The sequence below is a fragment of the Pygocentrus nattereri genome, chromosome 14 (assembly GCF_015220715.1).
Source record: "Pygocentrus nattereri isolate fPygNat1 chromosome 14, fPygNat1.pri, whole genome shotgun sequence".
Taxonomy (NCBI): Eukaryota; Metazoa; Chordata; class Actinopteri; order Characiformes; family Serrasalmidae; genus Pygocentrus; species Pygocentrus nattereri.
This window is the reverse complement of record NC_051224.1, coordinates 27706007-27721562: the sequence shown is the minus strand read 5'-3', so window position 1 is coordinate 27721562 and position 15556 is coordinate 27706007. Positions and strand designations below refer to the sequence as shown.

General features: G+C 40.9%; 1 protein-coding gene across 1 annotated transcript in view; it reads right to left on the bottom strand.

Annotated features, from left to right (window-relative positions):
• Positions 1-545: 545 nt before the first annotated feature.
• The window catches only part of iqck (IQ motif containing K), a 67624-nt gene continuing 52613 nt past the window's right edge, over positions 546-15556 (bottom strand). Inside the window, exons 7-8 of the mRNA XM_017717021.2 lie at positions 10008-10122; positions 546-2047 (exon numbers count right to left, since the gene is read on the bottom strand). Of these exons, the coding sequence (XP_017572510.1) occupies positions 1836-2047; positions 10008-10122 (327 nt within the window). The 3' untranslated portion in view covers positions 546-1835. The remainder of the gene's footprint in view (positions 2048-10007; positions 10123-15556) is intronic.

Below are 15556 nucleotides of genomic sequence, written 5' to 3'. Positions count from 1 at the left end.
TTGCTGATGGAGTGCACAAACAAGGCACACTACTGTGGTAAATACACAGTCCCACATACAAGTTTATTGTGAAATATGTACGTGTGCAATTAAGAGCTATATATACATATACACACAAACATACTTTGTAGAATTTGCACTTGTCATCTACATGTATGTGCATGCTCACATTCACATTGAAAGTTCTGTGTCAGAGTTTGTGTGACATCAAGGTCAATGTATTTTATGATGCCACAAACATGTGTTGCATTTATTGAATCACAATATAGTGATGGAAATTAATGTGTCTGATATGTTAAAAATAAAAAAGAGGATAGACCAAAATGCCCTTTAAGCTTCCTACAACAGCATCAATGCACTTCAACAGCTTAAACCTCAGATGTTCTGAGGCTGAACGTGAAGAAAGTGAAAGACAGTAGTTCCAGGTACATCTTCCTCCTGTTCAATAATTACATGACATTTACACGTTATACTGTTTGTGAAGTTGGTATTCCTGACCCCATCTATGTTAATGTATATCTTGAGACCTGATTTTTTTTATGTGGTCTATATGACCCACTCCTTAATTGTCTTATCTTCAGACAATTAGGGACAGTGCCAGTTCATCATAGCTGTGACACAGCATGCCTTTATGTACAACTTGTTTCCCCAATTAAAAAAAGTTCACTGTTTCTGTGAAAGAGTCCAGACAATAATTGAATAAAGTGTTATCTTTGCAGTTATTAATTGGAGTTTGTAGAATTTTTGGAGCACAAGAAAGCATTCCTCACCAAAAAGATAAGGTGTTGTCATAAAATAATTTCATTTACTACTGATGCTGTTATAATTCATGAGCAAACATCTCCTCATAAAGGGCTTAGCCTAAGCTTAGTATGTAGCACAGCCCAGAGATTTTATACTGCACATTTCTTTGTCCTATAAAACAAAACATGTCTTGGCCACAGGATTTATATATCAATTTATTCAATTTAATTGTATTACTTTTTTATCCCTTCGAACTGAGGCACACATTGACAATGACACTTTTTACATTAGCTAGGCTCAGAATTTTAATCAACATGCAAGGAATTTATGAGAGGACTGGTCCAAATACATCTTTCAATTTGCTGTCTTTCAAATATCTGATAAGTTGTGGTAATTATAGGAAATGTACCAGATTAAGAAAAAAAATTTTTCCTCCTTAATCCCAATTCGTAGTTGGATAATTAACTATTATTTACGGTACAGAGTAATACAGTGGATAAAAATAGTTGCTGATCAGATCTTTAAACACAAAAGACCATATCTCAATGGTCAAATGACGACTATGAAGCCAATGGGCAAACTAACAGATTTTATTATGGTTTTGAATATTATAGTACTTTTCATGCAATTTTGCTGTACTGTATTAAGTCAGTTATTTAGTGGGTGAGATAAGGTACACCATCTGCTCTTCTCGCATGGCAGAATTTTCTGTGTTTCCCTTTCTTTCGATATGGCATCCTGTTGTACAGGACATGGAAGCATGTGGGATATCATTTTCATTGTCCCTGTTTCCTGTTTAGAATGCAGGTGTAAATCTACAAACTATAAACAGATTATCTTGTATCATCTTGGTAATATATTACAAGCACAGCATACAGTGTTATTCCAGAAACGAAATGAATGAAACTAAACTGTGTGTGAGACTTTAGTGCACATTAGTGCACATTAGTATTTTTAGAGCATCTTTGTATACTTAAAACATATATAATGGCATAAAAGCCATTATATAACCAAATGTGGCAAGGATTATCATGAGAGAAAGTACTAAACTCCTCCCTGACTCATAATGCAAACTGTTAATGCTGCATTCATCATTGTAACAGGTCGGTTGTGTTGGGAAGAGGTTGTTTGTGTGATATGGCACGTTGTGACTCCATGATGAGCAGACTAGGGGTGACAGTACCCTCCAGAGAGCTGTGTGGTGCAGGTGTGTTGTAAGGGGTTGGAGACACAACCTGGATCAAGACACCAGACTGACCAAGCTGGTCAGAGTCATCAACAATGTTGGTCAACTCCGACCCAACTGCAAAAGAAAAGAGCACATAAAATAAGGTCAATCAATTTGTAGGGGAGCATAGTTCAAGCAGAAAGTGCTTTTGATCTTCTTCACATATTCTCTGCCCAAGGGCACAACCAGGAATATCAAGTCACTGGCTCATCTCAATAATGACTAGGATACCAGCCACCCAAAACAAAGTTTACCTGAAAAAAAAAACTGACTTTTTTGTTTGGGAAAACCTGCCAAAATGTGACATAAATAAGCATTTTGATATGATTTACTAAACAGAGGTACTGCACATACTGTCCTTTGCTGATGGGGTAGGCACTCACCCTGACTCTGACTCACTATTCTCCTTCAACCACCTTTATAGTTCAGGATCATAGAGCTCCAATCGGCCACTGTCCACTCTGTCTCTGGTGCCAAAGTCGTGGCCACTGCACAGCTGCTCTCCTGCATTTTAGAGAGGTACCACTTTGTGCAGAAAATAGCTATACATGAATGCTGTAATGAAATTGAAGCTCAGAGCACAAAGCTGTTAAAAAAGGACTTTACATATCCACTATCTTCCATCTAAGACTGTGGCAAATCGAAACCAAAAGCTGCTGCTTCAGTAGCCAGAGCTCCAGCAAAGTCTGCCATTTTCCAAAGTACTTTTTCTCACTAACCAAAACTCATTTTCAGATTATTGATATAAAGGTAAAAGGAAAACAAGCTCATTATTACAGACTCATGTCAGTTCAGCTGTCATGACCCCACGTGCTCTGTGCCTGTGTGTAGGGCTGTGTGTATTATGACTGGTGGGGGTTGGGCAACACGGTTTCTTTGTCTAGAAGCTCCTCATTGTAGGCCTTTGCCAGTATGTGCAGGCCCCCTGAATTTGTATGTGCGCTTAAGTCTTGTGGTCTAGGTAGTACTGCAATGTGTATGATTTATTTAATAAGCTGTATATCAGGAAATCAAAATATATTAATGTCACTCTTTGCCCCTGTTCTTACACAGCTTGAAGGCCATGTGTTTGTACAATTCATTATAGATTTAAAATACATCTTCTCATTCAGTTAGCCTACTCACATAAACAATTATATAAACAAGCCTTTTAAATAGAATATTTTTAATGTGGACTAAAGTAAATTCTTAATTATTAATGTGAGTTAAATTACTTATCATTTATTTGTTGTGTATTCAATGACATTTAAGCTAACCAGGTTACATCATGCACTGTGTATGCCATTATTAGATAATACTGTTATGTTCTCATCCATTTTATAGAAAAGGAACTGGCTGCATGAAGAAAATAGCAAGTTGACAGACAGTACCATTTCCAAATGTGTCAGGCAGCTGAGATGCAACAACAAAACATGGAAAAGCCTCAGCAAATCTAACCCTAGCATACTCTCTAGAGGTGCCACCTCAGCCCTGATCAATGGTTTGATTTTTTTAATTAAATTTAGTGCACGGGTAGCTATGCTCACAATGCAGTCTAAAGTAGATGTCAGTTGTCAGTTCACCAACAGTACACTTTTTCCATACAAATCTATTCAAAACTATTCTTCATATACAAAAAGTTTAACTCAATAAAAAGTTTAAAGTTCCTAGGAAATGCAAATAAATGAAAAGTTTAGATTTTTTAAAACTTGGATTGACTTTTTGTGCTATTTGTGTTTTCTTTGGAAATGGGTTTCTTCTACGGTGTCTGGGCATCAGGTCTTGCTTTTACAGGTCATCAAGTCACATCTTTTAAATATCTGGAGCTTCAAATTTGAAATACATTAACAGGGAACTCTGGTTTCCATTGTGGGTCAGTGCAGCTGTTAAGATTTGGTCATAATTTCTTGTGGGGGCCCTCGAGCATGCCCTCATAAAATCCATGGGATGACCCAGGCCTGCCACCAAGATTCAAGCTAAAATCTGTTAATCATAATAGAAGTTGGACAATTGTGCCACTCTAGTGCCATGAAATTTAAATGTTATAAACTATCAGCTATATAGCTCTTAGGTAGTGCAACTGTCTAACTGCCTGACCATCTGGAGATCACAAGTTTTAATCCCCGAGTTACCTCAGCCTAACATAGCCTGAGAGGAGGAAGCACTCAGCCCTCACCACTGACCTCAGAGCATTGTGTGTGTGTGTGGGGGGGGGGGCTCTAGCCTGTAGGAATTAGCAATGAGTAAACTAAAAAAAAGGCATTATTTTGAGCAAGGGGAGCCCATCCCCTTCTGGTCGACATGGGATAGTAAACAATAGCATAAGAACAATATGAATAAAGAGTTAAGAACTGACAATTACAAGCCTAAAGGAAAGTACAGAACCAGGACTCTGGGACCTTACTCTTTGAAATTTCTAGAAAACAGCCCTATGTATACATACCCTATGTTTCTGCTTGTAATTTTGGAAACAAAAAGGCCTGTGACTGACAGGAGCTCTAAAATGTACATTTACATCAATGGTTTGATCCTGCTCACAAACCAGGCATGAACAGTACTTGCTACCAGTGAGTTGCCAGTGAGGAGTGCTACTGGAGCATCACATCTCAGCTTCCTAAAGAAAAATCTGGCTTCCAAAAATGGAAAGAAAGATTAAAGCTGCAAGCAGCAATGAGTGGGTACAAGAATGCATCAGCAGTGAGAGTCCTTCTACTGTTTAAACCAATTAGGCCTAACAAGGCGTAATGCTTTTTGGGTCTTATTTATATGCAGAGAGAAAGAACTGACAGGAAGTCAATGTATCAAAAGGCTTTCACTTGCCATAAACAATGAGCAGTGGTGTTTACACAAAATACTACACATTTTTTACATTCATATGTATTGATCTATAAAGGTTTGTAGAACATGCAAGAGATTGTAATATAGATGTCAGAAAGACAGAAAGACTCACAGAGTTGCATTTGTAAAGTGATTTGGTTCTCCATGTTTAACCCTTTGATATGCATGCCATAATACAGGCCAATGCACCCAAAAGGGGCGCCTTTTAGCATCGAGGTGCTAAGTGAAAGTGGGTGAGAATTTGTAAAAAGGTTTCCAAGTGTTAAGATTATTGATCAAGGACCTTCAACAAAGATGTTCACTGTGTTTTGTTCAGTCCTTTTGACCTTTGTATAACACGTTGTACTCTTTGAACAAATAAGCCAAAATTCCAGACAAGCAGTTACATTTTTGACATAACATGTAATTACAAAGGTATTTAAGTTAGTAAGCAGTAAATCAAACAGTACCAATTGTTTATCATTAGACTTTGCAATAACATTGTAATAGCATTTTTTAATTATTTTATGTGTTTTTGAGTGCTAAAACGCACCAAAAGGCCAATCTGGATGACATTTTGCAAACTCTATCAGAGTCTCAATATACACAACAGTTTAAGGGTTTGAGATGATCAATTCAATGACTGATAAGTTGCAATTTAAGATAGCAATGCCCTGTCTGCAGTGAACTGTGATTAACTTATAGAGCATAGTGAAAAAGAAAGAAGTCATTTCTGGACCAATTTCAAAACATTTGTATCAAAACCCAGAGACTACTTCAAAAAGTATGTTTTACAAACTGTTAATGATTACAAAAAATTGGAAATTTGTTTTGCACATTGTACTACATTAGACCAACATAGTTATGACCAAAAATAATAATATGTACATGTAACACGTAATGATTGATTTATTTTCATGAATAGCATCCCTAAGTAGCCAAATCTTTTGAAACATCAATGCATATTAGGAAGTGCCTACATAGAGACACCCAAGTTCCTTCATGATTGGATTCATGATGTAAAGATTGTCCAAAGCCTAAAGAATGCTGATTGGCTGAAGGCAGCCATACATTTCAATATATAGAACTGTCCTTAGAGAGTCACTTATAGTCTGTGTAATAGATGCTACCTCCAAAATCTCAGGTTGACTGGATGTACAAACACTGAGGAACAGTTTTTCAACATTCACAGCACCTGTTAGCAATGTATGCGCACCAAAATTGAAACATTAACTCAGAATCTCTTACTGAATAAGTCTGTCAAGTTTGGATGAAGGATTCTCCAGTTCCAGAATTTTTTATTAATTATGAATTATTTAGAATGATTCCAGAAGGATTCTTTAGCATGCAGCAGCCATACTGTTTACAAAAGTAAATTTTTTTGGATAATTATTTAGGTTCAGGTTCTTTTGAAATTTTTGACACCAATTACATGAGAATCAGGTAAAAAACTTGGACTACTTCACGAAAGTAACAGTGCCCCCTTTAGGCCGATTGGGCTTATGTCATGAGCCTGAGTAGCATGAGGGAGTACTACTTACGTACTGACCAAGTTTCATGTCTCTATGACCTATGGTTTGGTCTGGCCAGAATATTTTAGGGCAGAAAAATAATAAGAAAAATCTTGACAATTTCAACAGGGTTCTGAACCCTAAAAAGAAAGACAGGAGACACAGCGACAGCATTACCCCATTTTTCACAAACGGGGTGGGTGTAGTCTGTGAGTGGTAAAAATGACCCTGTTGGCTTAGCCCACAGTGAAGTAGTCTACTTTTTCTCCATTTTTTTACATTAGTCACTTAATATCTTCACAGAAAAATCTGAATGTTTACATTTCGCTCCTCTTAAAATCAGTGCAGGCAAACGTTTAGCAGGCCATTCATACTAAACCCTATCTCCCCATCCTCGCACCCCTACCACTGAATCATCCCTGTCTCCACATCCCCCAACCACTGAATCAGCCCTGTTTCACCTTCTCCACACCCCTACCACTGAACCAGCCATTTCCCCATCGCAACACCCCTACCACTGAAACAGGCCTATCTCCCCATCGCCACACCCCTACTAATGAACCAGCCCTGTCTACCAATCACCCTACTCATGAACCAGCCCTGTCTACCAATCCCCCTACTAATGAACCAGCCCTGTCTACTAATCCCCCTACTCATGAACCAGCCCTGTCTACCAACTCCTCTACTCATGAACCAGCCCTATTTACCAATAGCAAATCTTGTATATGTGCCTTCACCATATCATACTGAAAACTCAGTTGGCAAAAGCAATGAGAAATAATTTCATTAACACTGTTTTGTGTTGGACAATCACATCAGTGCATCCTAAAACTCCTTCTTGCTAAAACAGCATGATAGCCTAGCCTCGCCCTGCTGTTCTTCAGTCAGGTTTAGTCATGTGACTTCCAAACTTAGCTGACTTACTGACTCTACAGACCATATGTATGCTACTGAACGCCCACTATCGCTAAACTGCTCAAAAAGGAAAGGCTGGATTTGTAGGCCAATGATCTATCAGATGAAAAAAGTCCTAATACCATATGGGGTTTTAGCCATCGGTCTTCAGTCCCTACATTCACCACCAGTACGTGAATCTCACCTCCTTTTACAGCAAGAAATATACTAGAAACAAGTAGCCCTAAGGGGCAAAGAACTCCCTCAGTCCTAGGGAGAGGGCTCTAAAAACACAGAAGAAATGAAAGGAACTAATCCTTGATGCAACTGTAACAAACTGAAGGGACCTGGCAGGCACTACTAGCTGGACCCCATGGCACAGTAGCTTAACCAACAACTCCAGAATGGGAGAGGCGATCAAAAACCTGGTCTTCAGTCAAGGCTGACTTCCACCCTTCTTCAGCCATCTGGTACAGCAGAAGAATGAAACAGAATATCACCATGTTTCCAAACAACTCTTGGTAGCAACGCATGAAAACCTAAAAGGCCTGGTACCAAATCTTTCTGATGCTGTACAACAGAATCAATGGAGTCTTTTACAACCAATATACCCATGCCCAATTCCAACACACAACTGCCGATACTGACACAGATTCCGTGTATTTAAGGTGTTTAATCTTCCAATCACTAAGCATATCTGTAACAGAGGCTGCAACTGAACTGCTGGTGTGTAACCCCCTGCAACTTTTCACATGATGCACCGACCTCTGTAGTGCATATGTTTCAGAGTTCACCAAGTGTACAGTGTGACTTATGAGAAACATTGAGCTCACATCTGAGGTCCAAATATTAGTTGTGAAGCTCATGGCTTTAACATCTAACTGTGCTGCTAACTGTGATTATACTCAGTTGTACAGTTCAGGTATAGCTGTCTCTGAAATGTATTTTTTGGATGGGAGATTATACCTGGGCTCTAAGTGCTCCAACCAGCTGCAAAATCCTACATTTTCTACTACAGATAGTTGTTGGTCATCAAGTATCATGAAGTTAAGCAACTTCTCTGTAGTTCCTTTAACCTTTTGACTTCTCTGCTGGAAGTTTATTGTGTTTCCAGAAAGCATCAGTGCTGATATAGGATCTGATATAGGATCCCATCTCTAGAAGTAACTCTCAGTAATGGTAGTCAAAATGAAACCTGTATCAAACAGAGAAGGAACAAGTATGCCGCTACTCATACTAACATCTTCCACAGGACGTGTGCCTACCAAAGTCCCACTTTGGTTATTGGATATGGGGCCTCCTACCCTCAAGCAAAGAACACCACAGTCAGCAGCGAAAAACTTATTTTCAGCTCTAGCCTCACCATCAAGGTCATATATAAAAAGGGCTTATTCTGCTACAGTGATGTAGTGAACATTCAAATATTTATGTGCCTTTTCCATCCATTCATCTTTTCCTAAAGCATCATGTGTAGCATTACCAGAAAACCTAGAAAATTCATGGTCCCTAGGTATACATCTTGCTGTAACCTAACATTCTCACCTTGCAGCCGTTGTACCTGTTCTGTCAAAACTCTTATCTGCTCCTCTCTTTTCTCAGACATTGCAAAAATAATAATAATAAAAAACATAAGAATCCAAGCAAAACTCAATATCAGTACAAATAGGTAGACAAAGAAAAAGAAAAAAGGAGAAACAGCAACTCAATCACGACCACACAGTAACAGTGTCTGTTCCTGCCTTCCGTGCTGTGCAATTAGCCACTGTTTCTTCTAAAAACTAAAATCTAAAGCAAACATTCAAGGCCTGCTATCACCTACATACCAGCTGTCACCTGCAATGATCCTGCGATGCCAAATGAGGGTGTGAGCAGTGGTGCAAGTCCCCTTATAAGCTCAAAATATCTGACTACACCACTCACAAACTAAGGATGACAGCAATCTATGAGTTATAAACATAAGTACAAAAAGGGTGGTTAAACACAAACACCATTTATTCATTCCCCTATAAGGTCTGCTCAAACAAATGAATGACAGATGGCACATTACGACACTTTAGACAATTTAATAGAAACAATAAACAAAAGCTTAACTGTAATCAGGTGCCGTCTTAAAAATGCTTATATGGCTAGTACAACCTTCAGTGATTCCCACGCGTTTAAGTGATACCTACTGGATTAAAGCAAAGCACTCCACCCAAGTGACACCTCAAGACAAATAAGCAGTTAATAAGCTTCACAGCAAACATATATATATATATATATATATATATATATATATATATATATATATATATATATAGTTGGCTAAGAAACAACTAAGCAGCCACTTGTCCACTAATGCTTTATCCTCTAAAATGAGCAAGTTGTTCATAAAAAAGCTATAGAATTCCCCAAGCATGAACAAAATACTGTCATGTCAAAACAGACAGCTAGCACACGTCTTCTAAGGTAATTACTGTTTATATTGATTTAGAACATAAAACTGCTAGTAGGTCAGGTCTTTCTTTAATTCTGTTCTACTGCTTATTTGTAATGTTTGTTGTTGAGTAAAGAAAAAAAAATATGTATCACATTACTGCGTTACCTGTTTGTCCTCCAGCATCTCTTTCTAGAGACACTATGTTAGTTTTTATGTTAGTTATTTACATTGTATATATATATATATATATATATACACACACATACATACATATATGTGTGTGTGTATATATGTGTGTGTGTGTGTATATATATATATATATATATATATATATGTGTGTGTGTGTGTGTGTGTGTGTGTGTGTGTGTGTGTGTGTATATACATATATATGTGAGTGTATCTGTTTTCCTCTGACCTCTGCTCTCCTGGTGTGCCCAGAACTCCTGCACTGTTTTAGCGATGTCACAATTTTCTTCTCGGAGCTCTTTTTGCCATTGTCTCAACTCCTGCACATCTGGACGCACACGAATCTACAAACACACACATACACATGAACACAAACAAATAGCAGCCTTATCATAAAGGAAATAAACTAATGTACTTTACTTACATTACCATGACTATATAACATATAGCACCATTGTATTGTAATAATGACAGATGTACAAAAAACATGTTTAGTTTATTTTCTTGTATTCAGACAACCCATATGCTGAGTCAGCAGCTACAACATATAATTGCCAAAAAGGCATTTATATGCCAGAGCTGTCATGGTTTCGTATTACTAGTATTATGTGCTACTTTGACTACATTCCCCTAACTTATCCTAACTTTCTCTTTAGGGTGTGGTAATGCTGATTCCCTGAACTATTCCATAAAAGCTCAAAATATGTAATCTTCTTAATGTTCTTGTGACATTTTTAAGTTAGATAAACTTTCCTCAGAATACTTGCCTCAATCTCAATTGCAAAGACAAATATTCCAGGAGTGCAATCTGGTAATCTTCTGAGAATGTATATAGGTACAATTTTTTGTAATGTTCTTACGATCTTACAGAAAACAAACAAAAAAAGGCAAGTCATATTTTTGTCTCTACTAGTTCTGTTTTCTTGCCCACCTCCACCTGTTATAATGAGAGTGTGGGGTGGTCTGAATGGAATAAGTCAACAAATGGTGGCAATGCAGTGTACAGAACATTCATTAATAAAGTTCATAGAAAGAGGAATGGGAAAAAACTGTAACTCTGGATTCAGGATGTCAAAGAGCACAGTGCAGAAGTGGGGAGAGAGAGAGATCAGTCTATTGATCTCCCTTGGAGAGTAACAATGATGTGGTCGTGGTGTGTTAGTGTGTGTTGTGCTGGTACAAGTGGATCAGACACAGCAGTGTTGCTAGAGTTTTTAAACACTGACCACTCACTGTCCACTCTATTAGACACTCCCACATTGTCAGGCCAACTTGTAGATGTAAAGTCAGAGAAGACAGCTCATCTGCTGCTGAGTTTGTGCTGGTCATCCTCTAGTCCATCATCAGTGGTCACAATGCCTGGATATTTTTGGTTCGTGGACTATTGTCAGTCCAGACGTGATAAGGAGGTGTTTAAAAACTCCAGCAGCACTGCAGTGTCTGATCAACTTAAACCAGTGCAACACACACTAACACACCACCACCACCACATCAGTGTTACTATAGTGCTGAGAATGATCCACCACCCACATTGTACCTGCTCTGTGAGCTTCCATGGGAGTCTGACCACTGAAAAACAGGGTAAAAGGGGGCTAACAAAGTATGCAGAGAAACAGATGGACTACAGTCTGTATTTGTAGAACTACAAAGTGCACCTATATAGTAAATGGAGCAGATTAAATGGACAATGAGCATAGAAACAAGGAGGTGGTGATGTTATGCCTGATCAGTGTGTGTGTGTGTGTGTGTGTGTGTGTGTGTGTGTGTGTGTGTGTATATATATATATATATATATATATATATATATATATATATATATATACACACATATATTAGGGCTGTAAAACGATTAAGAAATTTAATCGCGATTAATCACATTTTTTAAGGATTTTTAAGTGAAACATTACAATTAAAATGGTGAACACATTTTATGCTAAATGCACTTATGTGAAAAACTGCTGGGGCAAGAGAAAACTGTTAGGGAGTTCTATTCACTCACATACTAGGCAGTAATACTGAACCTACAAAACACAAAATTGGTTTTGTAATAGATAAGGGAGCTGTAGTCTCAAATATAAGACATGTAGTAACATACTACTGTGTCTCAGTTCAGATATGTGTAACAAAAGAAAATAAAAACTACATAAAACTTCAATTCTCCTGAAGTTGTATTCATTCACGGCCTACAGGACTTCACAGCACTGCGCAAACAAAAATAAATTACACAAAGTTGGACTTCATTACATTTAGTGTCATACCACAGTGCTACAGCACTGTAAACAGCCTAATAATCTGTTAAGAATCTGACTAATAGCTCAATCGGAATAGAATACGTCCATGTAAACACCTCAATTGGAATAGTCTAGTCCGATTGAGGCCATTCGGAATACAATTTCTATCCGATTGAACGAGGTGGGTAAACCTCTAAATAATCAGTTAAATAGAAGAATAACAGCTGTATATACGCCTGAATCCGATTACATTCTAATCGGAACGTGTAAGTACGGTCTGTGCAACGCGTCATAGGGTTTATACTGTTCAACACGACTGGACCTCACGTGATGTTCGCTATCATGGTAACGTTTACTCTAAGTGCTACTCCACGCATGCGCGTTATTTTGCATCGGATTACTTGTAGCTGTGGTGTAATCTATGTGCAAGACACTAGAGGGGGATGTCTTGTGGGGGAACTCCGATGTCGGAGAGGGGAATGCACTCCGGGGAATGTTTTGGTTTTTTGGACTGCATGCGAGTAAAGCGGAGTCACCCAAAACCCGGTCTCGTCCTTTTTGTGTTTTACTAAAGAACCCAACCCGACATGGTGTCAGAGGTGGCTCGTCGGAAAAGAGTAGGGAAGAGTGTGTTTGTATGAGAAGATAGTAGTACAGAAGTCCAGTTAGTGTAGTTAGTCGAGTAGTTTATTAAACATAAGTTAGCATGTCGCAAGAGGAGCAACCAGTGGCAGTGCGGGAGCAGCAAGCCATGCCAAAGGCTCAAGCACGCGCAAACGCCTCAGCAACGTTCTCAATAAATCCACCGGAATCCTTCGACTTTTCAAAGCCACAAGACTGGGAAAAATGGATAAGACGTTTCGAACGCTTCCGAGTGGCGAGCGACTTGGACAAGTCGTCGGAAGCTAACCAGGTGAACACGCTTATATACTGCATGGGTGACGAGGCGGATGATGTGTTGAGATGGCTGCGGATAACGGACGAACAAAAACTCGTATGCAGCTCAGTCAAGGACAGCTTTACGAACTTTTTTGTACCTAAAAAGAACGTGATATACCAGCGAGCCAAATTCAACATGCGAGTGCAAGAGCCAACAGAATCTGCAGACTCGTTCATCACAGCCTTGTATGCACTCGCGGAAGACTGCGGATATGGAGCACTTCGCGAGGAGCTGCTACGTGATCGAATCGTGGTGGGCATCAGAGACTGTGCACTCTCACAGAAAATGCAGATGGAGAGAGAGCTGGACTTAGCGAAAGCCATCAACATGGTCAGGCAAGCGGAGGACATTAAACGGCAACAAATGGATATCCGGGGAAACCCGCATGCAAACAAAGCGACAGTGGACGCAGTGCACAGCGACAAAGGGAAAAGACCGGCCTGGAAAAACAAAAAGCAGCCGGCGAAGCAGACCAAGGATAAGCACGACACACAGGGGGCAAGACAGCCATGCCAGAGATGCGGTAAGACGCCATTTCATACAAAATTCAGTTGCCCTGCAAAGAATGCAGATTGCCATAACTGTGGGAAACGTGGGCATTACGGCAAAGTTGTAAGTCTGCCAAGCGTGTGAGTGCAGTCTCAGAAGACGCAGATAAAAACATATTCCTTGGCATTGTAGATGCAGGCGAGCAGGCATGGACAGTAGACCTAAAGATCAGAGACACTAATGTGAAATTCAAGATAGACACAGGGGCTGACGTTACTGTCATACCCGAGCAGGCGTATAGACAGATATATGGAGGAGTATCCAGCAGCCTCGCTCCAGGCAACAAAGTGCTGTTTGGGCCTGGGCACTTGCCACTGCCTGTCGTTGGAGTAACCAGAGAAGTGCTGCACAGTGGGGACAAGCACACCAAAGAGGATTTGTACATAGTCAAACACCTGAACACAGCTCTACTGAGCAGACCTGCATCAGTCAACCTCAGACTGGTGGCAAGGATAGACAGCATAGACTTGGACTCAGTAAAGCAGACATACCCGAAGTTGTGTGATGGGCTAGGTCTAGTACAACAGCCGTACACCATCAAGCTTAAGCCTGGCGTCAAGCCTGTGTCTTTGAAAGCGCCACGACGTGTCCCACTGCCTCTGATGGGAAAAGTAAAGCAGGAGCTCCAGCGCATGGAAAAGCTCGGAGTCATCAGCCGGATCGAAGAACCAACTGAGTGGTACTCCGGCATGGTGGTGGCACCAAAGAAGGACAAAGACGAGGTCCGAATCTGTGTCGACCTCACCCCTCTGAATGAAGCTGTATGCAGGGAAAAGTTCATCCTCCCGTCAGTCGACCAGACCCTTGGCATGCTGTCAGGGGCAAAGATCTTCTCGAAGATCGACGCCAACATGGGGTTTTGGCAAATCCCCCTGACCAAAGACTGTGCTCACTACACTACATTCATTACCCCATTCGGATGCTACTTCTTCAACCGCTTACCATTCGGCATCTCGTCTGCGCCGGAACACTTTCAGAACCAAATGGTGAAGGTGACCGAGGGGCAGGAAGGAGTCGTCTGCCACATGGATGATGTCCTCATATGGGGGTCCACGCAAGCGGAGCACGACTCCCGCGTGCACGCAGTTCTGCAGAGGGCACAAGAGGCAGGCATCACTCTGAACATAGCCAAATGTGAATTCAGTAAGACCACGGTGAAGTTCCTCGGCTACGTCATCTTGCCAGAGGGAGTGACCCCGGACCCTGAAAAGACACGCGCCGTGCGAGAGATGGATCCGCCACAGAACATCAGCGAGCTCAGGAGCTTCCTGGGCATGGTGAACCAGCTAGGTAAATTCGTGCCAAACCTTGCTGAAAAAGACAAAGCTCTGAGGGACTTGCTGTCGAAAAAGAACCAGTGGTACTGGGGCCCAGAGCAAAGCAAAGCATTCACCAGTCTCAAAAAGGAGCTGTCGTCCACCCCGGTGCTGCAGCTGTACGACCCAAACAAAAACCTGAAAATCTCAGCCGACGCCTCATCATACGGGCTAGGTGGCGTTCTCCTTCAGGAACAGCAGGGCGCCTGGGCGCCAGTGGCATACGCATCCAGAGCACTCACGAACACGGAGCAGAGGTACGCTCAGGTGGAAAAAGAGGCGCTGGCCCTGACCTGGGCATGCGAAAGATTCAGAGACTTCATCATCGGCCTTCACTTCAAGCTGGAGACCGACCACAAACCCCTCGTGAGCCTGCTAGGTGGACAAGCACTGGACACACTCCCTCCTAGAATACAGAGATTCAGGATGAGACTCATGAGATACAGGTACACCATCACACACGTTCCAGGGAAGAGCCTCACGACTGCAGACACGCTCTCCCGGGCTCCGCTGAAGCCTGGTGGAGCGACAGATGGCGACGGCCTGATGGAAGAGACGAACATTTACGTAGACTCTGTGTTGGCAAACCTGCCAGCAAGCGAGGCTTACCTGTCAGAACTGCGCAAACAGCTGAGTGAGGACAGCATCTGTTCCGAGGTGATGAGATACTGCGCGGAGGGCTGGCCAGATCGCAACAGACTGGACTCTCTGGTAAGACCCTACTGGGCTGAAAGAGAACACA